General features: G+C 45.6%; 1 protein-coding gene across 2 annotated transcripts in view; it reads right to left on the bottom strand.

The window, feature by feature from the left end:
* The window catches only part of DEPDC1B (DEP domain containing 1B), a 130455-nt gene that overhangs the window by 20541 nt on the left and 85492 nt on the right, over positions 1-24422 (bottom strand). Inside the window, exons 8-9 of one of the 2 annotated variants that reach the window (XM_033930645.1) lie at positions 21359-21525; positions 15200-15376 (exon numbers count right to left, since the gene is read on the bottom strand). In XM_033930645.1, the coding sequence (XP_033786536.1) occupies positions 15200-15376; positions 21359-21525 (344 nt within the window). The remainder of the gene's footprint in view (positions 1-15199; positions 15377-21358; positions 21526-24422) is intronic. The other variant, XM_033930652.1, reaches the window with a different exon arrangement.

The raw sequence follows: 24422 nt of genomic DNA, 5'->3' as shown, positions 1-24422 counted from the left end.
GTGAGCAGACGAGGTGACGAGGAAGCTTGAACCCCGGACCTTGTTGGAGACTAACCAGGTCAGTGTACCAAGGGCTTCTTGGCCAATTAGGTGCAACGAGAATCACCTGACCTTTGTGATATACAATCCGCCTCAACAGGTAGCCCCTGATCATGGACCAAGGAGGGAAGACATACAGAAGACCCTCTTTTGAAAGTTGATTATCCAGCCTAGTCACTGTAGCAGCTGAATAACCTGCTGAACCACCTGATGTCCCTTGGCTGCAGACAGAGCTCCTTTGAGCCAATCATCGAGATACAGATGGAGAAGGCCACCCAGGAAGCGCAGATGGGCAACTACCATGATCATCACCTTGGTGAATGTTCTGGGCGTGGTCACCAACCTGAAAGGAAGCACCGAAAACTGATAGTGCCTCTGAAGGACATAGAATCGTAGGAATTTATGATATTCAGGAAAGATCAGGATGTGGACGTATGCCTCCTTCAGATCCAAAGATGCCAGACTCCCCCCCCCCTTGACACAATCACTGAGCACACCATTTCCATATGGATGCGTATGACTTTCATGGCAACATTGACTGCTTTCAGGTCCAGAATAGGCCTCCTGTCTGCAAAACCTTTCTTTGGAAAGTATATCAAGTATCTGCCGGAGCCCAAGTCTTACTCCAAAACAGGCTCGATGGCTACAAGGTCCAGCAACCTTTTCACCATGGCCACCACTTTGACCACCTTTTCCGAATGGCCTGCAGGATAGTCCAATAAAATCTCTTCGAGAGGACTGTGGAACTCCAATTTGTAGCCATCCAGAAGAACCTCCAAGACCCAACGGTCCAAGGTAATGGCTTGCCATTCTGCCAGGAAGGTCATGAGCCACCCTCTGATCTGCAGAGTAGCATCCAAAGGCCTGGTGTCAGAATTGTTTCTTGGAGGCCACCACTGGATGGCTCCTGGAGTCAAGAACCCCTAAACCACAGCCTGGCAGTCTGGGAAGAGCATGTACCCAAGGAGTCCCTGTAGAATGGAAGCGAGCGCCATGGGGGATAAAAGCTATTACACTCTGAACCCCTCAGGGACTGGAGTCTGCTATATGGCAATGCCTTAGGCTTACAGTCCTGCACACTGGCCATAAGGTCATCCATACCTTTGCCAAACAAATGCCCTTGGAAGGGCAACTTACTTAGGGTTGCCTTGGAGGACGACTCCCCGAACCACTGCCGGATCCATAACATCTGATGTGCAGAAATAAAATAGACCAACTGCTTACTAAATACCTTGAAAATCTCATACAAGGCATCTGCCACTTAATCCACCCCTGAAATTAAGAAGGGGAGATCGTGGAGCAATACTGTGTCAGGATCATGGCAAAGCTTAGAATGACAAGTTGTAGCATAAAAGATGAGGTGACAGTCGCAAAATCAAAAAGGCGTTTACATACAAAGTCCAGCTAACGGTTCTGAGCATTCTTAAGGACAACACCTCCATCACTCGGAAGAGAAGTAAGCTTAGTCACCAAGGAATCAACCATCAGGGATGCAAAACGCTGATTAAAAGCATCAGCCATGGGACAGAGCCGGAACATGGCTCGAGCACATTTAAAGGGACCCTCAGGAGCTTCCCATATATCTATGAGCATTTTAGCAATAGCTTGATGGTCCGGAAAGGATGCAGTGTATTGCCTCGCTATCCATCAGTGAGCAATCTGCAGCAGCAGTCAACTGTAATTCCCTGAGGGACTCGGGTATCAAATCAACCAAGTTTGTGGGTTTAAAAAATCTCTGTACTGCAGGATCCTCCCCAAGATCAGGAAGACCTCCCAGATCCTGGAAATCCATAAGAGTACTAACATCCCCTGCTGCAGTAGTGCATGTGTAATTAAAGGCATGGTCAATGCATCCAGAGAATCCAGGTCCAACATTGCCGCACCCGGGGAAGACATGATGGGAGGATTGGGCTTGGGATCCCCAATACCAACGCAAGCGCCATGAGAGGAACAGAGAGCAGCATTTTTTTAGCTAAATAAGCCTGATATAGCATATTAATAAAATCTGGGACAGGAGCTGCCTCCTGCGGACCCTTCTTAAAACCCTTAGAAGATTTGCAGGCTTTGGATTCCAAATTGTGGCTGCGCTCTGCAGGATCTGCTTTTGACTTTTTTGTGTGTCCCGGGTGTGCTGGGCTGTAGGATTGGGGCCCGGGGCATTCAAAAAAGTCTCAGGTCAAGGGAACCTGGGCCAATGAAATTTCATCCCCCTCTTCTGCTGTAGTGCACGTGGAATACGGCTGCTCACCGGAAGCCATCTACTGCAAATGGGGCATGAATACAAAGAATCCTGCCTTAGGAAGTCCATCTAAGTAGTTATCTTTCAAAAAAAGATGCTTAGGTTAAAAATAATCTTAAATTCAAATCAGAAAAAAAAAATCCAAGATGGCCCCTGTGCAATTTTCAAAACAAAACAGCCTGGGAAAAACACAGGAACCCCCAAAACAGCAATTTCAGAATTTTAGATGGGGGGGTACTAGGGCTCACTCCCAAACTGCCCAAAACCCACTTCGAAGACCCCCAAAATTTGACAACCTGTCAGTTCAGTACTTACTGTGCCACATGGTAATAAAAGACTGCAGGAAAGGTAGCTGGAACAGCCCACAGGAAGATCCTTTGTCTCTACAAGTCTGTGAACTGGACTCTGACTCCTCTGACTGCCCCCCCTGGGCTGAAAACAACAGCCGGAGACCACCACCAGACCAGTGCCGAAGCAAATATATGGAGGGACACAGTCAGCTCTGATCCCGGTCATATCTCCACGCAGCCTGTGCCCACCCACTAGCGGGCGAATCTGGGGTGAGCTAGCTCCCAAGGGACAGACCCCTGAGCCCTGGAATGAAAGAACAAGCTGTACAGTAGGCATACTGTCAGGCAGATTTCCCAAAAGTCTGCGATTTTCCGCAGCCCATAAGACATCCCACTCAAGGAACACTGAAGCACTGTGGCAAAAGCCGCAAAAAAGCATGAAAAAAATACTATTAAAGAAAATTAAACATGAGCAGAAAGACATGCTCCCTCTGTCTGGCTTATAGGTTAAAACTGATTCTCTGGGAGGTAGTGCTGAGATAAGAGGGGAGGCGATAAAGACTCTGAATATTTATATCTCCCTATAAGCCTGTCTAGCGAGGATAAGTTCACTACTCACTTATCCAGGAATACAGTGGGATTGTACAAGTACATGTTGTAGTCTTGCAAGTTTCCTAATAGAAGCTGACCTAAAGTGGACTACCGATACCACCATTGCTCTGACTTTGTGAACCTTGACATGACCATCTAGAGTTAGCCCAGCCAGGGCATAAGTGAAAGAAATGCAATCTGTTAGCCAATTGGAAATTGTGCATTTCCCAATGTCAATACCTAACCTGCTGAGATCAAAAGAAACAAAAAGCTGGGTGGACTTGTCTGTGGGGCTATTCCGCTCCAGGTAAAAGGCCAAAGCTCACTTGCAGTCCAAGGTGTGCAGTGCACTTTTGCCAGGATGGATATGAGTTTTGGAAAGATTGTTGAAAGAATGACTGAATTTCACAGAAGATGGATTTACTACTAACGCCTTAAGTTCACCAATTCTGCGAGCTAAAATAACTACCTCAAAAAATAACAAGACCTTCCAGGGCATCCTGGTGTGGTGCATCAAGTCAGTGAACTGCAGACCTCACAGCAGACCCTGAAGAAAGCCACAGAATTGTAGCTGAAATTTTGGTTCTACATGACAAAGACACAGCGAGACCCAGAAACCTGCTACAAGCATTTCTGTAGAGTCTATCTGTGGAGACCAACGCGTGAGTAACACATGCTGGAGAGGATGCATGTGGACCCTTGCCCAAGGAACCACATCTATCATGGCTGCCATAGAACCTAGGACTTGAAGATAGTCTCATGCTGACAAAGATGGCTTGGTCAGGAGGCCTGTGATCTGCATGCAAAGCTTCTGTCTGCATGCTTCTGGAAGACAGACCGGGCCAGGTACTCCAGGGATTGTGTCGGAGACAAATAGTTCTTTCTGTAATTCACAATCCAACCTAGGACTTGGCTCACCTGATCCACCGTGCACAGACCTTCGGACAATGAGGGAGCCCGGATAGGGATGTACTTGCAGCCTCAACTTTTGCAGATGAGCTGTCACCACCATCATAGAAACATAGAAATAGACGGCAGATAAGGGCCACGGCCCATCTAGTCTGCCCACCCCAATGACCCTCCCCTACCTTTCTCTGTGAATAGATCCCACGTGTCTATCCCATTTGGCCTTAAAATCAGGCACGCTGCTGGCCTCAATAACCTGAAGTGGAAGACTATTTCAGCGATCAACCACCCTTTCAGTGAAAAAGAATTTCCTGGTGTCCCCGTGCAGTTTCCCGCCCCTGATTTTCCACGGATGCCCCCTTGTTGCCGCGGGACCCTTGAAAAAGAAGATATCTTCTTCCACCTCGATGCGGCCTGTGAGATACTTGAATGTCTCGATCATGTCACCCCTCTCTCTGCGTTCCTCGAGTGAGTACAGCTGCAACTTAACCAGCCGTTCCTCGTACGGGAGATCCTTGAGTCCCGAGACCATCCAGGTGGCCATTCTCTGGACCGACTCCAGTCTCAGCACATCCTTACGGTAATGCGGCCTCCAGAATTACACACAGTATTCCAGGTGGGGCCTCACCATGGATCTATACAATGGCATAATGACTTCAGGCTTACGGCTGACGAAACTCCTGCGTATGCAACCTATGATTTGCCTTGCCTTGGATGAAGCTTGCTCCACTTGATTGGCTGTCTTCATGTTCTCACTGACGATCACCCCTAAATCTCGTTCTGCTTCAGTTCTTGTTAGGATCTCGCCATTAAGAGTGTAAGTCTTGCATGGATTTTGGCAGCCCAGGTGCATGACTTTGCATTGAAGCTGAGTTGCCAGGACCTAGACCAGCGCTCCAGTAGGAGTAGGTCGTGCATCATGTTGTCGGACATTGAATTTATGTCTGTTGTGCTTTTGCCCACTACATTGCTTAGTTTGGCGTCATCGGCGAATAATGTTATTTTACTTTGCAGCCCTTCTGCCAGGTCTCTTATAAAGATGTTGAATAGGATCGGGCCCAGGACCGAGCCCTGCGGCACTCCACTGATTACCTCCGTCATTTCGGAGGGGGTGCCGTTCACCACTACCCTCTGAAGCCTACCTCCAAGCCAGTTCCCAACCCATTTCGTCAATGTGTCGCCCAGTCCTATAGAACTCATCTTGCTCAGCAACCTGCGGTGTGGTACACTATCGAATGCTTTACTGAAGTCCAGGTATACGATGTCCAGGGACTCCCCAATATCCAGCTTCCTTGTCACCCAGTCAAAGAAGCTGATCAGGTTGGATTGGCAGGATCTCCCCTTAGTAAATCCATGTTGTCGAGGATCCCGTAGATTCTCCTCGTTCAGGATCATATCCAATTGGCGTTTGATTAGAGTTTCCATTATTTTGCACACTATTGAAGCGAGACTCACCAGTCTGTAGTTTGCTGTCTTCATCTTGGAGCCTTTCTTGTGGAGTGGAATGACGTTAGCCGTCTTCCAGTCCAACGGGACGTTACCCGTACTAAGGGAGAGATTGAAGAGCGCGGATAGCAGTTCTGAAAAGACATTACACAACTCCCTGAGCACCTTGGGGTGTAGGTTGTCAGGCCCCATTGCCTTGTTAACTTTAAGTTTTGACAGCTCGCAGTAGACACCGCTGGGTGTAAACTCAAAATTACTAAACGGGTCATCTGCCAGGATCTAAATTGCATATATGCTAATGCAAGGAGCCTAAGAAACAAAATGGAGGAACTAGAAGCCATGGCCAATGCAGAGGACATAGACATCGTTGGAATCTCTGAAACGTGGTGGAATGAGGAAAACAAATGGGATAAAGCACTGCCGGGATACAAGCTCTATCGCCAGGACAGGTCAGGACAGAAAGGAGGAGGAATAGCCCTATACGTAAAAGAAAGCATACAATCGACAAGAATGGACACAGCGGAGACGACCAACAAACTGGAATTGCTAAGGGTTAAAATACTGGGTAGGAAAGGGCATGAAATAAAGATGGGCCTATACTATCGTCCACCCGGGCAAACCAGATATGGATAAAGAAATGGATGCCGAGATGAAGCGAGGATGCAAAAGAGGTTACACGGTTGTTATGGGAGACTTCAACTACCCCGGGATAGACTGGAGTCTTGGAAGCTCAAGATGCGCCAGGGAGACAGAATTCCTGGAGGCTATACAAGATTGCTTCATGGAGCAGCTTGTTAGAGAACCGACGAGAGGAAATGCAACTTTGGATCTAATCCTAAATGGGCTAATGGGACCTGCAAAGGAAGTGGAAGTAATGGGACCGTTGGGAAACAGCGATCATAATATGATCAAGTTCAAGGTTGAAGTAGGAATACCAAACGGAAAGAGAACCATAGCGACAACTTTCAACTTCAGGAAAGGAAACTATGAAGCAATGAGGGAAATGGTAAGGAAGAAACTTAGGAACACTTCCAAGAAATGGCAAACGGTAGAACATGCCTGGTCTTTTTTCAAGGACACAGTGAGCGAGGCGCAAAATCTGTACATCCCCAGATTCAGAAAGGGGTGCAAAAAGAGTCGAACAAAAGACCCGGTATGGATGACTAAAATAGTGAAGGAAGCGAAAGCCAATAAGAAAAATTCATTCAGGAAATGGAAGAAGGACAAAACTGAGGAGAACTGGAAAGAGCATAGGAAGTATCAAAAAGAATGTCACAGTGTGGTTCGAAAAGCCAAAAGAGAGTACGAAGAGAGGCTAACCAGGGAGGCACAAAATTTCAAACCGTTCTTCAGATATGTTAAAGGGAAACAGCCAGCTAGGGAGGAGGTGGGACCCTAGGACGAAGGAGACAGGAAGAGAGCGGTGAAGGAGGAGAAAGAAGTCACGGAAAGACTTAACATGTTCTTTTCGTCTGTATTTACAAACGAAGACACAACCAACATACCGGAACCTGAGCAAATCTTCAATGGAAATCAAGCAGAAAAATTAACATCCATGGAAGTGAGCCTTGATGATGTACACAGGCAGATAGAAAAACTTAAAACTGACAAATCCCCTGGTCCGGATGGAATCCATCCAAGGGTTTTGAAAGAATTAAAGGAGGAGGAAGCTGAACTACTGTAGCAAATTTGCAACCTATCCTTGAAAACAGGCATGATCCCAGAGGATTGGAAGATAGCCAACTTCACACCCATCTTTAAAAAGGGATCAAGAGGTGACCCGGGAAACTACAGACCGGTGAGTCTGACCTCGGTTCCGGGGAAAATGGCGGAAGCACTGATAAAAGAAAACATCGATGAACATTTGGATAGAAACGAACTTCTGAAAACAAGCCAACATGGTTTCTGCAGGGGGAGATCGTGCCTAACTAACTTATTGCACTTCTTCGAAGGAATTAACAAAAGGATGGACAGGGGAGACCCCATAGACATCATATACCTTGATTTCCAAAAAGCCTTTGACAAGGTGCCTCACGAACGTCTACTCCGGAAACTGAAGAATCATGGGGTGGATGGAGACGTACATAGATGGATCAGAAACTGGTTGGCAGGTAGGAAACAGAGGGTAGGAGTGAAGGGCCACTACTCGGACTGGATGAGGGTCACGAGTGGTGTTCCGCAGGGCTCGGTGCTCGGGCCGCTTCTATTTAATATATTCATAAATGATCTAGAAACAGGGACGAAGTGTGAGATAATAAAATTTGCGGACGATACAAAAATATTTAGTGGAGCTGGAACTAAAGAGGAATGCGAAGAATTGCAAAGGGACTTGAACAAACTGGGGGAATGGGCGGCGAGATGGCAGATGAAGTTCAACGTTGAGAAATGTAAAGTATTACATGTGGGAAGCAGAAACCCAAGGTACAACTATACGATGGGAGGGATGTTATTGAATGAGAGTACCCAAGAAAGGGACTTGAGGGTAATGGTGGACATGACAATGAAGCCGACGGCACAGTGCGCAGCGGCCGCTAAGAAAGCAAATAGAATGCTAGGTATAATCAAAAAGGGTATTACAACCAGGACAAAAGAAGTTATCCTGCCGTTGTATCGGGCGATGGTGCGCCCGCATCTGGAATACTGCGTCCAACATTGGTCGCCGTACCTTAAGAAGGATACGGCGTTACTCGAGAGGGTTCAGAGGAGAGCGACAAGTCTGATCAAAGGGATGGAAAACCTTTCATACGCTGAGAGATTGGAGAAACTGGGTCTCTTTTCCCTGGAGAAGAGGAGACTTAGAGGGGATATGATAGAGACTTATAAGATCATGAAGGGCATAGAGAGAGTAGAGAGGGACAGATTCTTCAAACTTTCTAAAAATAAAAGAACAAGAGGGCACTCGGAAAAGTTGAAAGGGGACAGATTCAAAACGAATGCTAGGAAGTTCTTCTTTACCCAACGAGTGGTGGACAACTGGAATGCGCTTCCAGAGGGTGTAATAGGGCAGAGTACAGTACTGGGGTTTAAGAAAGGATTGGACAATTTCCTGCTGGAAAAGGGGATAGAAGGGTATAAATAGAGGATTACTGCACAGGTCCTGTTGGGCCGCCACGTGAGCGGACTTCTGGGCATGATGGACCTCAGGTCTGACCCAGGAGAGGCATTGCTTATGTTCTTAACCCCTGTCTGTAGCTGAGGGCCGAGTCCTGGCGCCTCACGGGTGAAGACTGAGCAGAAGTATTCATTTAACGGTTGGGCTTTTTCCGAGTCCGTTTCGGCATAGTCTCCGTCTGGTTTCCTAAGACATACTATCCCGCCTGAGTTCTTATTTCTGTCACAGATATACCTGAAGAAGGATTTATCTCCTTTCTGGATGTTCTTCGCTAGAGACTCCTCCATGCGGAATTTGGCCTCCCTAAATGCTGTTTTGACGGCTTTTGACTTGGCCAGATAGACTTCCCTAGAGTCCTGTTTCCCTGATTGTTTGTAAGAGATGAATGCTTTTTTCTTCTCCTTGATGAGGTCCGAAATCTCCGCAGAGAACCACTGTGGCTTATTGTTCCTTCGCCGTTTACTTACTGATTTAACATAGCGGTTTGTTCCTTCTTGTATGGTGGCTTTCAAAGTCGACCACACTTCTTCCACGTTATCGGTTTCTGCTTGGCTTTGTAGCGCCTGATGAACGAAGTCTCCCATTTCTTTGAAGTTTGTGTCCTTGAATTTGAGGACCCTGGTCAGTGTGGTAGATTTAGTGAAACCTTTCCTGAGATTGACCCATACCATGTTGTGGTCACTGGAGGCCAATGTGTCGCCCACCAAGACCTCTGTGACACTTTCTCCATTGGTAAGTATCAGGTCCAGTATTGCCTGATCCCTTGTTGGTTCCAACACCAGTTGCCTGAGTCTTGCTCCCTTCATAAAGTTTAATAGCCTCCTGCTGCTGCCGGAAGCAGAGGAAAGCGTGTCCCAATCTACATCAGGCATGTTGAAGTCACCTAACAATACTGTGTCCCCACGCAAGGTGATATTCTCTATATCTCCGATTAATTCCATATCTAGGTCATCCTGTTGTCTTGGGGGTCTGTATATTACGCCAAGATACAGGCATTTGTCCTTCCCTCTGGCCAAATTTACCCAAAGGGATTCCCCAGTGTAGTGGACATCTGTGATTCTGGTGACCTTAATGTCATCTTTAGTATATAATGCTACACCTCCTCCCATTTTGCCCTCCCTGTCCCGGCGAAGCAAGTTGTAACCCAGTATGACCATGTCCCACCCGTGGGAGTCCGTGAGCCAGGTCTCAGATATCGCCACCACATCCAGATCGGCATTCCTCATTTCTGTTTCTAATTCCAGGATCTTGTTTCCCAGACTGTGGGCGTTTACGTACATAGCCCTCCAAGTTATATGTTTGTTACGTCTCAGTGGGGATGTTCCCGCTTGAGCTACTTGGACACCTTTAGCATTATTCGCATGTTTTGTACTTTCCCTAGACCCAGAGTTACAACGTGCACCTATCCTGGACTCCCCAGACCCAGAGTGTGTTCCTATCCCAGACTCGGAAATGTGTGCACCCTGTGGTTTCTTACTGCTTGGGCTACTTGAACTCCTTTAGTACAATTTGCAATGTATGTTCTCTCGCTGGACCCAGAATTACAATGTGTACTCCCTCTAGACCCAGAATTACAATGTGTACTCCCCTTAGACCCAGAATTACAATGTGTACTCCCCTTAGACCCAGAATTACAATGTGACCCAGAATTATAATGTGAGCCAACCCCAGACTCGAAAGTGTGTATACTCTCCCCTGACCCAGATCGGTGTTTACTTACCTTAGTCTCAAAAAAGTATTGGCAGCTTAGCTCGTCAGGTAGGTTGTTTGTGCCCGTACCCTCCCCCAACTTACCTAGTTTAAAGCCCTGTGTAGTAGGCGGGCTAGATGGTGTCCAAGGACGTTCTTCCCTCTTCTGGTCAGGTGTAACCCGTCTGGTCCCTGTAGTCCTTGCAATGCCTCTCCATGGTGCAGAAAACAAAGTGCTGCATTCACGTGAGCAAAGTTCAGAATGAGTCTCCAATCGTCAGAGCCTTTCTTTGGTATGATGAAGTATCTGCCCAAGCCCGAATCTTCGGGCAGCATAGGCTCTATGGCTTGAATGTTTAACAACCTTCTCACAGTGGCTCACATTCAGGTCAGATTTTCCGGGCACCCCACGGGAGAATCCACAAACCAATCCGTTAGAGGCCGAACGAATTCCAGCTTGTAGCCAGCTCTGGATGATATCCAGAATCCAGCGGTCGGACAAAATCAGAGCCCATTCCTACGCAAAATCTGAGAGTTGGTCCCCAATCTTGAGAGAGGTTGACCAGACCTGGCATCATTGTGACTTCTAAGAAAAGGGTGTAGCTCGGAGAGCTGAGGACTGGTTGCATCTGACCCTGAAAAGCTCTGCCTGTAATTCTGTGAGAATCTCTGGGATGTGACTCCGTAATACTGCCTAGACCTTCTGGAGCCATGAAAATGCTCTGGGTCTGCTGTCAGGCAAGGTTTTGGGTTGATAATCCACTACACAGCTCATGAGATCGTCCAGTTCTTTCCCAAACAGCCCTGTGAATGGGAGTCTGCTAAGAATTGCTTTGGAGGGGGAAGCACCAGCCCATTGCCAGTTCCATAATATCCATCGGGCAGAAAGTGAGTAAGCCGACGCTTTACTCAGAACAACAAGGAGACAGAGCCTACACTAGTAGGGTGGGGCACATTAGCTAAAACCTCCCAGGGCAAAATGTGCAACATGATCGGGTGTTAATCTCAGGAAGGCTGGTCAAAGAATCAAAGGTCCAACTTACCAGTACTTATTGAGGCAGACAATCAGTGAATCAGCAATTTCCAGGGTGGGTTCCAGGAATAGAGTATGGATTTACAAGAAAAAAGATTAGCAAAGGTAAGAACCTAATCTTTTGTTCTTGTTCAATCCCATTCTATTCCTGAACAAGTGGGACGTAATAGAGCAGTCCCTCAAATTCAGGGTGCGACTGATGAGCTGGCTGCTAGCACTGAAGAACTGAAAGCAGAATCCTGCTTGGCTGCCACGTCCATCTTGTAAAACTTCGTAAAGGTATGGAAGAAGGACCAAGTGGCATCTTTACAGATCACTTCTGGTGAAACTGCCAAAGATTTAAAAGCAAACTAGATGCACATCTCCTTACGAGAGGCATAGAGGGATATGGGTGACTAAAATTACGCCAGGTGTACACCTGGCTGGGCCTCTGCGTATGCGGATCGCTGGACTTGATGGACCGAAGGTCTGATCCGGAGATAGCAGTTCTTGTGTTCTTATGATTCTACCTACGATGAAGCTATGCCTCGAGTAAAGTGAGCGAAAATTAGAACGCCCATGTCCCCCAGAGGACCAGGGTCTGCTGCATATGCCTTTCAGTGCTATAGAAGTATTACCTTATTTTCACGTAGATAACGCGCACCCGTGTAAAACGCGCACACAGGTATAGCACGCGAAAAACACAAATTATGGGCCTGGGATCCCTCCTGCCCATAATGTAGTGCGGGGTGGGGGTAGGGGGTCGCCGTGGCCAGGAGGGTTTGGGCTCCCTCCTGGCCCGAACAACTAGGGGGGGGGGGGGGGGGTCGCCAGGGCCAGGAGGACTTGGGCCCCCTCCTGGCCCGATATTGTCGGGGAGTTGGGGAGTCGGCGGGGCAAGAGGGCTTGGGCTCCCTTTTGCCACGATCGTGTCGGGGAGTCGAGGGGGCAAGAGGGCTTGAGCTCCCTCTTGCCCCGATCGTGTCGGGGGTGCCATGGTTGGCTGGGGCAAGAGGGCTTGAGCTCTCTCTTGCCCCGATCGTGTCGGGGGGTGCCGCGGTTGGCTGGGGCAAGAGGGCTTGAGCTCCCTCTTGCCCCGATCGTGTCGGGTGTCGGGACCGCCAAGAGGAAGCAGCAGGACACCGGTAGGAGTTTCTACATGATGGGGGGGGGGGTCGGGAGGCTGTGGGGGTGCGAGCGGTCCTTCAGGGTGGGGGTGCGGGTGGGAGTGCGTGCAAGCGGTCCTTTGGGGTGGGGGTGCGGGTGCGTGCGAGCGGTCCTTCGGGGTGGGGGTGCGAGCGGTCCTGCGGGGGGGGGAATCGGACGTCGGGGGGGAACTATGTAAAAAAAATTTTGTACAATGCGCTCACGCGTTTAACGTGCAAGGGTATGCGCGGTACGTAAAAACCACGTATAATGCGCGCGTTATATGCGAGAAAATACGGTAAATAGTAGTAGTAGGTTTATGGTACTGTACACTAGTCATAAGGTCATCCAGACTCTTACCGAACAGTAATGGCCCCTTAAAGGGCAACTTATTGAGGGTAGATGATGAATCACCGGACCACTGCTGAAGCTACAACATATGCAGCATGGAAAGAGAGTATGCTGACAGCTTGCTCACCACTCTGAAGAGGTCATACTGGGCATCAGCCACATAGTCCACGCCAGAAACCAAAAGGAAAGATCCTGAAGCACTATAGTATCGGGATAATGGCGCAGTTTAGAGTGAGAAGCTATAGCGACAAAGGATGCTGCTGCGGCTGCTTTCAAACCTGAGGAAGTGAAATAAAAAGGCCTGTAGTCTTGTGCATCCTTTAACGCTACAATACCCTCACTGAGGAGAGAAGTACGCTTGGTGACCTGCGCTACCAAGGAAACCACCTTTCAAGAAACAAATGCCGATTAAAGGCTTCTGTCATCAGAGAAAGAGCTTGGAAATAGTTTTGGCAACTTTGAGAGGACCCTCTATTGCTTCCCAGTGATCCATGAGCATTTTCGTAATGTCCAGATGGTCAGAAAATGAGGAAGACTGCGGTTCCGTGCTACTCATGAGAGAGTAGTGCACTGTCGAGGACTAGCTAGCCTCCAATTTTAAGTCCTGAAGGGATTCCAAAATAATCCCTACTAATGTAGAAGGTTTAAATAGTCTCTACACCATGGGGTCCTCCCCAAGATCAGGAGCTTCTCCTAGATTCAGATCTTGGAGATCTGTGATTGCAGCCAAATCCTCCAGTGTGGAGGTGCCTACCTGAGTAGTCAAAGGCACTGTCATATCATCTGGATCATCTGAATTGTACGTTGGTGGATTATCTCTCAGATGCGCTTGGCCCCTCTGCTGAGGGCCTGTGTCTTGGGAAAGAGGAACCACCGATGCCAACAGACACACCACTGTAGGCAGATTTGGTGAACTTTTCTTGGCTAGATAATCCTGAAAGAGCATGTTAATAAACTCCAGGGGGAAACCTTAGAAGGATATGCGGGCTGTAAGATATAGAATTGCAGCAGCATTTCACTGGGGACGCACTTGCACTGCCCCTGGGCCCATGTCTTTTTGAACTGGTCTTGGATGGCCTGAGTGGTAGAACCCCCGAAGAGGCAGAGGGGGCTAAATCCAATGCCATTTCCCTCCCCCTTGCACTGTGTGGCATGTGAACATAGCTGCTCATCTGTCAGTTATCTGCCGCATACGGGGCATGAATCTAAAGTATCTTGCCCTGAGGAGTCCATCTAATGTGCTTTATTGCAAAAATGAAGCTTGTAGAGGCAGAAAAAAGCTTTTAATTCAGATTGGGAGAGAGATTTTACTAATAAAACTGCCCAAGAAAACCACAACTCCTAAAACACGACAATTTTAGGATTTTAAGTGTGTTGGGGAGGAGGGGGACCTAGGGTTAACACCAAAACTACTTAAAATCCAAATTTGGAGAACCCCCAAAATTAATCTCACAGGCTGTCAAGCCTATTACTCGCTGTGCAATGATATGTGCTGGGAGCTGCAATATGGAAGCTGAATCAGCTTACAGGGAGATCCATTGCCTCAACAAGCCTTGGAACCTGAACTGCTGGTCTTCTGACTGCCTCTCGGGCTCAACACTCTGGCAGGAGGAGACTTCCATCTCACCCTGAAACACTGTGCATGCAAACAGATGGAGCAATGCAGTCGGCCCCAATCCTGGATACACCACCATGGAGCCATGCAGCCTGTGCTCAAACCCACTAGTGGTCGAACCTGGAGTGAACAACATTCTCAAGGGAGTGGTCCCTGAGCCCCGTTGTGTGAATGCAAGCTGTCCAGGTGGAAGCACTACAGAGCAGCCATCCTCCTGGAAGCAGATTTTGCCAATAAAGTCTGCAATCTCCCGCAGCCAAAGCTGTCCTTGTGGAGAACCTCTGCAGCATGAACATGTGAAACTGCAAAACTGAAGTTAGAGAAAAAAGTAAACATGAGCAGTAAAGACTAGATCCTACTGTCTCACTTGAAAGAAGACAACTGGAAGTCGGAGGGCAGCACTGAGGTAAGAGGTTGAGGATCAAAAATATGTAAATGAGGCTTCCTACAAGAGATCTCGCAAGATGGGATTGATTATCCACATATCCAGGAATAGAGTGGGACTGTACAAGGAGTCATTTAAAAAGTTATTGAATATTCAGTATATGAGGAAAATTGCTAGCACTTTTAAGCACTAATTTGCAGTACTCAGAGTCCAGAAAAAACAATACTCAGATGCCATCACTGTCCTTTTTCATTAAAAATGTGTCACACTGTAACCATCTGCAATTATTAAATATATGTTAGAATGTTATCACTTAACTTCACAAATACATACACAAAATATCTCATTCCTGTGATACAAGAATGTTATGAACTTTACCTGGACTCTGTGCAAATGTGACACATGTTCTTCTACAGTGGTTTGCAAGGAATAAGGAATATTTAAAATTTCAAGGTAATTGTCCATCATAAAAGCTACAAGCCTAGTAGCCAACAGTTCGTCCAAGTCCACTTCATCTTTAGAACACAAAATACAACGTGAAAAGGTCTGCACCATCTATACAAAAAAGAAAGAAAGAAGAAATTACAAATGCATAATTAATATGCATTATTTCTATAAGATTTTTCAGCTGTAATGGTTATTCTAGCTTCAGACCAATTTCTAATCTGTCATTATTGGCAAATGTAATGGAGAAGTCAGTTTTATTCCAGCTGACTGAATTTTTGGATAAGAAAAAGCTTTTGCACTCTTAGCAATCAAACTATTGAACTAACCACACTACCAAATCTTTATTACTAGAAGTTACAGGAGATCTTAGTAAAAGCCCTAGCAGGGCAGGAAGGAAGGGGCTGACATCTGTCCCTTCCTGCCCCACCAATGGAACGATCTTCCTGGCAACACTGACCCCGCCTCCAGTAGGCCCGAGCAGTGCTCCAGCCCTTTAAGAGGACCATTGAGTAGGCGGATCTCTTCCACCAGCGGGCCAAACTGAAGGGCCACACCAAAGGGCCCTTTGTGTGGTCCTTGATGGGACCTCAAGTACACTCCCAAACTCCTCAACCACCTTTCAATCAAGCAAGGAGAGCTGCGAACTGGAAATGCTGCTGGAAAACATGAAACCTCAGATTCTTGCGATGGTCTGGGTAAATTGGACTATGAAGATGAGCTTCTATGAGGTCCAACGATGCTAGAAACTTTCCTGGGTGACAGCAGCAATGACCGTATGCACAGTCTCCATTTGGAAATGCGTAAATGGAAAGAGCGTTGGCAGTTCAGAAGGGATATTATAAGAAATTCAAGGATGTGTGGGACCATTTTTAAATTATTATAATGAATGATTTACACTTTTCCCAATTTTAATTTTTGCATATGGAATGGGGAGGGGGGAGGGTTGGATTTTTATTAATATTACATATGAATGATAAGACAATATATTCCTGTGGTTTTTCTTTTGATGAATATGGATGTGGATGGGGGGGGGTGGGAGATATTTCTTTTTCTGTTGTATAATATGGTGGATTTTCAAGTGTTATTGTCTTATATATTGTTTAATATTTGGCTGTATATTTGTTGTGAATTATAAAATGAATAAAGAAATAAAAAAATTTAAAAAAAAAGAAATGCATAACCCATAGAAGGCATTGACCGTCTTTAGATCCAGAATGGGTCTCCAGTCCTCTGAGCCTTTCTTTGGCACAATGAAGTAATTTTTCCTTCCTTCAGAATGAGCTCCACTGCTTGAATGCCCAAGAGATGCTACAGAGACAGCAGATCTTGGACTCCTTCTCCAGGCATCTGGCTGAAGAATCCAGAAACAAATCCGGAAGGGGGTGAGAGAAGTCTATCTTGTACTCCTCCCAAATGTAGTCCAGCTCCCAATGGTCCAAGGATATCTAAATCCACTATTGTTAAACAGACAGCACTGCTGGACGTCCGGCATCAACGTGACTTTTTAGGCACTGCTCCAAGACCCTAATGCTTGTGAACATCTGGAATTGTAATAGGGTTGGTATATTTGAGAATATCTCTACGATTGAAGAGCTCGAGGAACCCTGATGAAATCTGCAGGATGGATGAAAAACATTGTGACTCCCACCCAGAGTACGCCTTAGGGCAGCGATCTGCCATGCTGGCCATGAGGTCATCCCGGCATGCTGACACTGCTTAAGCTGAGACCTTACTGGGAATTCGCATGAGAACGGAGGGCATCCGGCACATAATCTGTTCCTTCCATCACCAGCTGGAGACAGGCATTCTCCTCTGCAGAGGGCACCTGGCACAATCTCGTGTGACCTGTACATACCGTAAAGGAGGCTGCTGCAGCAGCCCTGACACCCAAAGAAGCCACATAAAAATATTTCTTCAAGATGATGTCCACTCTGTGATCCTGGGAGTCCTTAAGTATCACACTTCCATCACTAGGGAGGGCTGTGCGCTTAGTATCCTGTGCCACTGTGGAATCCACCTTTGCCTGCTCAAAAAGCTGCTAAAATTCAGGAGCTACAGGATAAAGCCTAGACATGGCTTTAGTCAGCCGGAAGGAATTCTCGGGGGCATCCCATTGTTCCACAATGTGGCCTGTGAACTCCGGACGTGTGGGAAAAATGGAGGTCAGAGCATTAGAGTGGCTCATGACTGAACACTGTGATATAGAGGGCTCCAAGTTGAGCTCTTTCAAGGAATCTGTGATGAAGGAAAGATACAGATTTGAAGAGCCTGTGGATGGAAGGGTCCTCACCCAGATTTGGACCCTCTGAGAGTATCAGCATCATCCAAGACAGAAGCAGTGTCAGGAGACCGGACAGGCATAGTATCCATGTGCAAGCAGATCTGTGGTAGCCAGCAGAGAGGAGCCCTGTAGAAGGACATCCAGCAATGGAGTGCTTACCTGACACATTAAAAGAGCTGGATCTATGGAATACGCTTTCCACAAGAGCTGAACAAATTCTGGAGAAAATGCACACCCTTTGGCAGTGGATGGTTCCTGCTGTGTCATTGGCGCTGCTCAGGAGTCCCCTGACTCAGTGCGCAGGCGCTTGGTGCCATAATCCAAAATGGACATGTGGAGAGATTTTTTTTACCAAGATCCCAGACTCATGTTGGATCCCCAGTCCTAGAGGACCTGGAGGAGGCAAGACCCGAAGCTCCTGCCCCCTCCCCCAGTGTGCTGCTTGCTGTTTTAGATGTGTTATCTTACATTGCATTGTTTAATCTATGTAGCAGAGATGATACTATGTATAATTCTATGTAATGATAAGCTACTTGTAACCTGCCTAGAACTCCATTTAGCAAGGATTTGGGGGGATATAAGACTGCACATAACATGAATACCATGGAGCTGACCTGTTTGCATGAATATGGATGGTCTTTTCTAAGGCAGTTTAATTCAAAATTCCTTTAAAATTTCCTCAATCCACAGCTTCACTATTTAACTAAGTTTTCCTAGCATATCCTATTGAACCAGCCCCCATGATTTGTCCCCGTCCCTGCAGGATCAATCTCCCTCCCCGTAAGCTCTGTTCTCATCTGCACAAGCCTCAAACACTTATGATTTTAAAGTGTTCGAAGCCTGTGTATATGAACATAGAGTTTACAGGGATGGGGCAAGGACAGAATTTGCAGGAACAAAGATGGAGATAGATCCTGCAGGGACAGGGATAATTTTGTCCCTGTTTCATTCTCTACCCATGATTTCAACCAGGTAGAATAACCTAGAGAAAACTTAGTGCCAACCTATTTGACAAATTCCTTTCCAATTAAGGACCATGCACTCTCTCTAACAATGTTCCAATTCTCCTGAATTAATATAACCCTTCTTCACAATGTAACCCAGCTACAATGTAAACCTTCTGTAAATTTGTATCCTTGTTCCCCTGAAATTTTATAACCTTCTTTTCCCTTATATTGTAAATTTTCCCATGCTGTTACATGAGCCTCTTAGCCTGTAAATCACCTTGAACCTGCACTGGAAAAGAGCAATTAAGAAATCCTGATTAGATTAATAAGAAAGATATTTCCCCTCCCCACCTCTTCACCACCTATTATAAATTCTACCATGTAAACGGTAAACGGTGACGGGACAAAAGCATATGAGACTTCGGAACGCCGACATTGCAACACAGACAATTTGGCGCAAGACCCCCAGCCGCCGCCTAAAAAGTTACTTTTAAAGAGCTCCGACAGGGGGTGTGGTGGGTGCTACCCCCCACATTATAGAGAAAACTTAACTTTTTCCCCCTCAAAAAAAAAAAAAATCGGGAAAAAGTTAAGTTTACTCTATAATGGAGGGTTCCAACCCCTCCCCCCTCGGCAGGGTGAAGAGTATGAAATAAACTGGGAGGGTTCCCCACTCACACCCCACGTCGGAGCTCTTTAAAAGTAACTTTTTTTTTATTGGAATTTAATACATTTACAATATCATAAAGATATCAGGAAAAAAAGGGTTACCACACAAATATTTCAATAGCAAATCATACAACAAACAATCCTTTACAAGCCCACTAAGCGGGGAAGACATGTTGCTCATTTATCAACTAAATTTAAGGAAAAAACAAAGAAATGAATTGAATTCCAAAGAACCCAATCATTCCCTACTAAATTTAGGACATGGACTTACCTACCCTATTTTCCTCAATAAGAATGAATGAAAAACAAAAAAAGGAAAGGAAAAAGAAAAAAGAAATCTCACTTCTGTTCACGTGCTAACAAAAATTGCTGCAATTGAATGGGATCCCAAAAAACAAATTCAGTATCTTGTATCTTAACCAAACATTTGCAAGGAAACTTTAAATAAAATGATGCTTCAAGTGCTAATACTCTATTTCTTAATTTCAGAAATTCTTTTCTTCTAAGCTGAGTAGCTCTTGAGACATCTGGAAATATACTAACCAAATCCCCGCAGAACTTGGTCAGTCTATTTTTAAAATAAAGTTTCATTAACAACATTTTATCTGTCTCACTCATACATGTTAAAATCATTGTGGATCGAGTCTGAATAACATCTTGAGTCTTCTAGAAACTCTGTTAGATTAACATCATCTGTTACCAGATCCTGTATAGTTTCCTTTTTCTTCTGGGGAATGTAATAGCAGTTATTTATTGGAAAGCTATCCGCGTTGGGTATTCCCAGTATCTCCTTAAAATACTTCTTAACAATATTTCTGGCAATAACAGATGGGTTACTGGGAAATTAACTAAGCGGAGATTCTTCCCCCGTTGCATATTTTCTAACATTTCCATTTTTAAATGCATTGTTGTGGAATCTTTTACAGCAGATAGTGAAACAGCTTGCAATGTGTTACTTTGCGTTTCGATCATACCTAATCTAGCTTCCAGACAATTTAAATTTGCGTCCACATTCTCAAACTTTTGAGCTACAGATTGTGAGAAATCAGATGTTTGTTTCATTGATTCTCTGAGAAACCCCTCAACCCTAGAAATACCTAACCAAAGATCCTTTAAAGTAATATCCTGTTTTTCCACAGCTAGTGGTTGTTCATCCACTACACTAGCAAATTCAAGTGGTTTAGGTATATCAGTGAACATCAATTTACTTGTTGAAGTGGATGATGCCACAAAACCTGTGGAACTAGTGGAAGTTATATTCCCACTTATACCGGATATTGGATGAAGGGGGGGGTGTCCTCTGTAGAGGACTCATCGATGCTCCGGATATGGGAGAGTTCAAATCAGATACATTTGGCATTGGAGAGTCTAAGGAGAAAGTCAAATGCCTGTCCATAGGACCTGTGACAACAGGAGTAGAGCTTTTAGATTTAACTTTCCTTTTCCCCATGGTCAATTAGCTTATACAACCTGATATCCTGGTCCACAATACTCCACAGTGCTCCCAAGGGGCATGGCCTGCCCCTTAGGGCACGCCCCTTCGGCCACGCCCTGTGGCCGCGCAGCTGCGGCTGAAAGCCGAAATTTAAAGCAGAAATCGAGGCACACAAGACGGACCCGGTGACGTCAGAGGGTCCGTCCTTAGAGATGCCTGTCCGATTTTGTCAACTTGCTGCAGCTGCAGAGGGCTGGTCGGGGCAGCGAAAACGATCCTCCGGGCGTCCCAAAACGATAGCAGCAACTGGCTCCCGATCTCTCCACGGCTGCAAGCCGAAATTTAAAGCAGAAATCGAGGCACACGAGACGGACCCGGTGACGTCAGAGGGTCCGTCCTTAGAAATGCCTGTCCGATTTTGTCAACTTGCTGCAGCTGCAGAGGGCTGGTCGGGGCAGCGAAAACGATCCTCCAGGCGTCCCAAAACGATAGCAACTGGCTCCCCTAAAAGTAACTTTTTAGGTGGTGCGCTGGGGTCTTGCGCTGATTTGTCTGTGCTGCAATGTCGGCGCGCCGAAGTCCCGCACAGGAATGACTATGAACCATGTAAACTGCTAGACCATTTGGTGTAGTCTCTATATTTCATACCTAGATGGTCCTCTGCTTCAAAGATTAAAACCCCCAATATCACAACCTCTACAAAGGCCCACACAATCTCAGAAAACAGTTCAAAAATTAGCTTGCAATTAGACACTGACCAGCATTCTATTTCCCATTCTGTCAGAAAGAGAAGGCATCTTTTTGTTAAGGCTAATCCGGGCCATCATCCTCATTAGTAACTGAAGTTTTCTTCGATTCTCTGGCGGAAGAAGAAGACAGCAAACCTGAAGTGCTTCAATGGCTACCTGCCTTTTCTGTAATAGACCTATGGAATATTTTGAGAGAGAGAGAGAGAACAAAGAAGATACATAGTACAGAATGCTTGAGATAATAATTAACATTTTACATATTCTTCATCAACTGGCAACCTAGAAAATTTCTGCTTTTATGTATAAAGCATAGCATATCTGAAATTGAACACTTTTATATAAATCTTACTGCTTGTTTTGAAGACTTAAAACAGCAAAATGAAGAAAAGCTAGGTAAAATATGCCTAAGATAAGTAACATATTTTTAAAGATTTGTTTCTATGTATACATTTGTGCATTCTAAAATAAATTGGTAGCTCTCTGATGAGAGCAGCACAATGAGCCACATGGCTAATTCCTGGGAATCAATGCTGGGCAAATGTTGAAGACATCCTATAAGGTTTAAAAATACAACTTTTTCACGCAATGCTGGAGTTCTTTAGTTACTTGAGAACACAGGCTGGGGACATTCAAATTGAAAGTTAGTGTAACTGAGACATGTGGTTTGCTGGTACTGTTGTCCTACAACACCTTTTACAAGTAGAGAATTCAGCTTTCTCTGAAAAGCATATGCAATAAATCACATGCAGAGAATTATTTAGCTAATGGCCATTTTAAACAAACATGGGAATAACAACACATCAATGATGAAATTATTTTTATGAGGGATTATATAAACAAAGTTAGCAATATAAATATTTAAAACAAGTGACCTTTTCAAGAGCTCTTCTTTATAGGCAAATGTACAGATAATTAATCCCACTCTTCTATCCCAATGGAAAACCAAATCTAGATGGTAGTGCCTGCTGAATGTATTATCCGGCCTCTATTACAGCCTTGCAAAACTCATCTAACAGAGACCTTACCATAGATTAATGAAGAATGTTGCCATACCATAACAACATAGGCCTTTACATATCCTTCTACAGTCAAAATCAAGCTTAACAATGAAAACAATGCATTTGGTGACCAAATTAAAGATTGTGCTTTATTCAGTTTAGCATGGCATAAGACAAGCTGTGCGGATGCCGGATATATCTTTTGCGTATTCAGGGCAGTTCACATAATTTTTGGTGCACATATCCAAAGGATCTACATCCAGCTTTCACATCTCGATGTCGAGCTTCTCCCCGTCATTCACCTCATATCTTCTTGTACAGGCATTCTTCCCGAGCCTCCTTTTGACTCCATTGAGACATAAGAATTGCCGCTGCTGGGTCAGACCAGTGGTCCATTGTGCCCAGCAGTCTGCTCCCACCGCAGCCCTTAGGTCAAAGACCAGTGCCCTAACTGAGTCTAGTCTTACCTGCGTACGTTTTGGTTCAGCAGGAATTCATTTAACTTTGTCTTGAATCCCAGTCTCTTTGTTCTTCACAATGCTCCCCTCGACATTCCACGTCCCATCCTACTAGACCAGGGGTGTCCAACCTGCGGCCCCGTGAAGTATTTTGTGCGGCCCCAGTCGAGGGCGATAAGAGTGCTTTCCTCTGCTGTCCCCGGGTGTTTACCATCTTGCCGGCTCCCTTCTCTGTTTTGCTGCAGTGTTTGCGCATTTGTGCGGCCCCAGAAAATTGTTTTTCAGCTGATGTGGCATAGGGAAGCCAAAAGGTTGGACACCCCTGTACTCGACAATAGCACGTCGAGAACATTGAATCAGATCTCTCTATCCACTAATTGAGATTGACATTTCTGCTGAGGAGCCTTACGGAATCCCATCGGATCCTTCACCTCCTCTCTAGATGATCCTTTACCCACAAACGAGTCTAGCTCATCCCCTTAATATGGAATCTGAGCAGGAGCCTCAGGCGGAGCTTATGGAGGCACTGAACTATGGTAATTGGCCCAAGGACTGTGTAAAGCTTCCTCTACACAACTTAATGGATGAAACTCTCTCTAAGGATTGGGAAAATCCTCACAGTCCCAGTAGCTCCTAGGAAATTAGATACACTATACAGGCTCAAATCTACACCTGCCTTTGACAAACCACAACTATAACAGAGGTCCTTAGTGGTAGAAACAGCCTTGAAACATGCTCATAGCTCAAATTCTTATGCCAATACTCCTCCTGTGAGAGAAGGCAGGATCTTGGACAGATTTGGCAGACAAGTTTTTCAGTGATCCATGCTCACTAACCACATACTAAACTACAATTTCTATATGACCTTTTACCTAAGTCTTTAATTCAACAGCTGCCAAACATCCAACAACAGGAATCTACAGGCCAACAGGAAGCTTTTCAATGCTTCATGGAAGACTTTTTGGAAACTAGAAAGTACATAATGAGATCTGCCTTCAAACGCTTTTGACATCTCTAGAATATCAGCAATTTCTATTGCTATGCGCAGGCATGGCTTTGTGTTTTTTACCTAGATCCCAATGTCCAAGACTGTCTGTCAAACATCCCATGTACAGGAGACAACTTTTTCAGGGATTGCATAGAGGAGGCTACCGAAAACATAAAGAAGCATATTGATTGTATGACAATATTGTCCAAAGTACAATCTGCTCCAACGGCAGTCACAAAAATATTCTGCTCCTTATTGATGGCAACCTTACCTAGGCTTTGTCTGTCTCAGCCTTCCTCCTTATCATGCCAGTCTAATCATAGACACCTTTTGATAGGGACTAATGAAGGAAATCCAAGATGGCAGCAGCATAGTGGAGCACTCCTGAACTAGAGGATCAGAGCTTTTTTTTGTCTCCTGAAAAGAAATGCAGCACACAAAGAGAAAATGGCATGTATGGCCTGAACCCTTGGCAGCAAGTACTTCTCTACTTACTCAATGATCTATGCGGCGTTTTGTCTTCACTTTGTCCCCACAACTACCCAGAGCACAGTCTGCTGTCTCTTCGGTGGGAGGAGCCGTCAAAGAGCTGGACTTCAACATTTCTCTCTCTCCTCTGGGCTCTGTTC

Source organism: Geotrypetes seraphini, chromosome 1 (assembly GCF_902459505.1).
Source record: "Geotrypetes seraphini chromosome 1, aGeoSer1.1, whole genome shotgun sequence".
Classification (NCBI taxonomy): Eukaryota; Metazoa; Chordata; class Amphibia; order Gymnophiona; family Dermophiidae; genus Geotrypetes; species Geotrypetes seraphini.
Note: the sequence above shows the minus strand (reverse complement) of the source record. Positions and strands in the feature narration are given on the sequence as shown.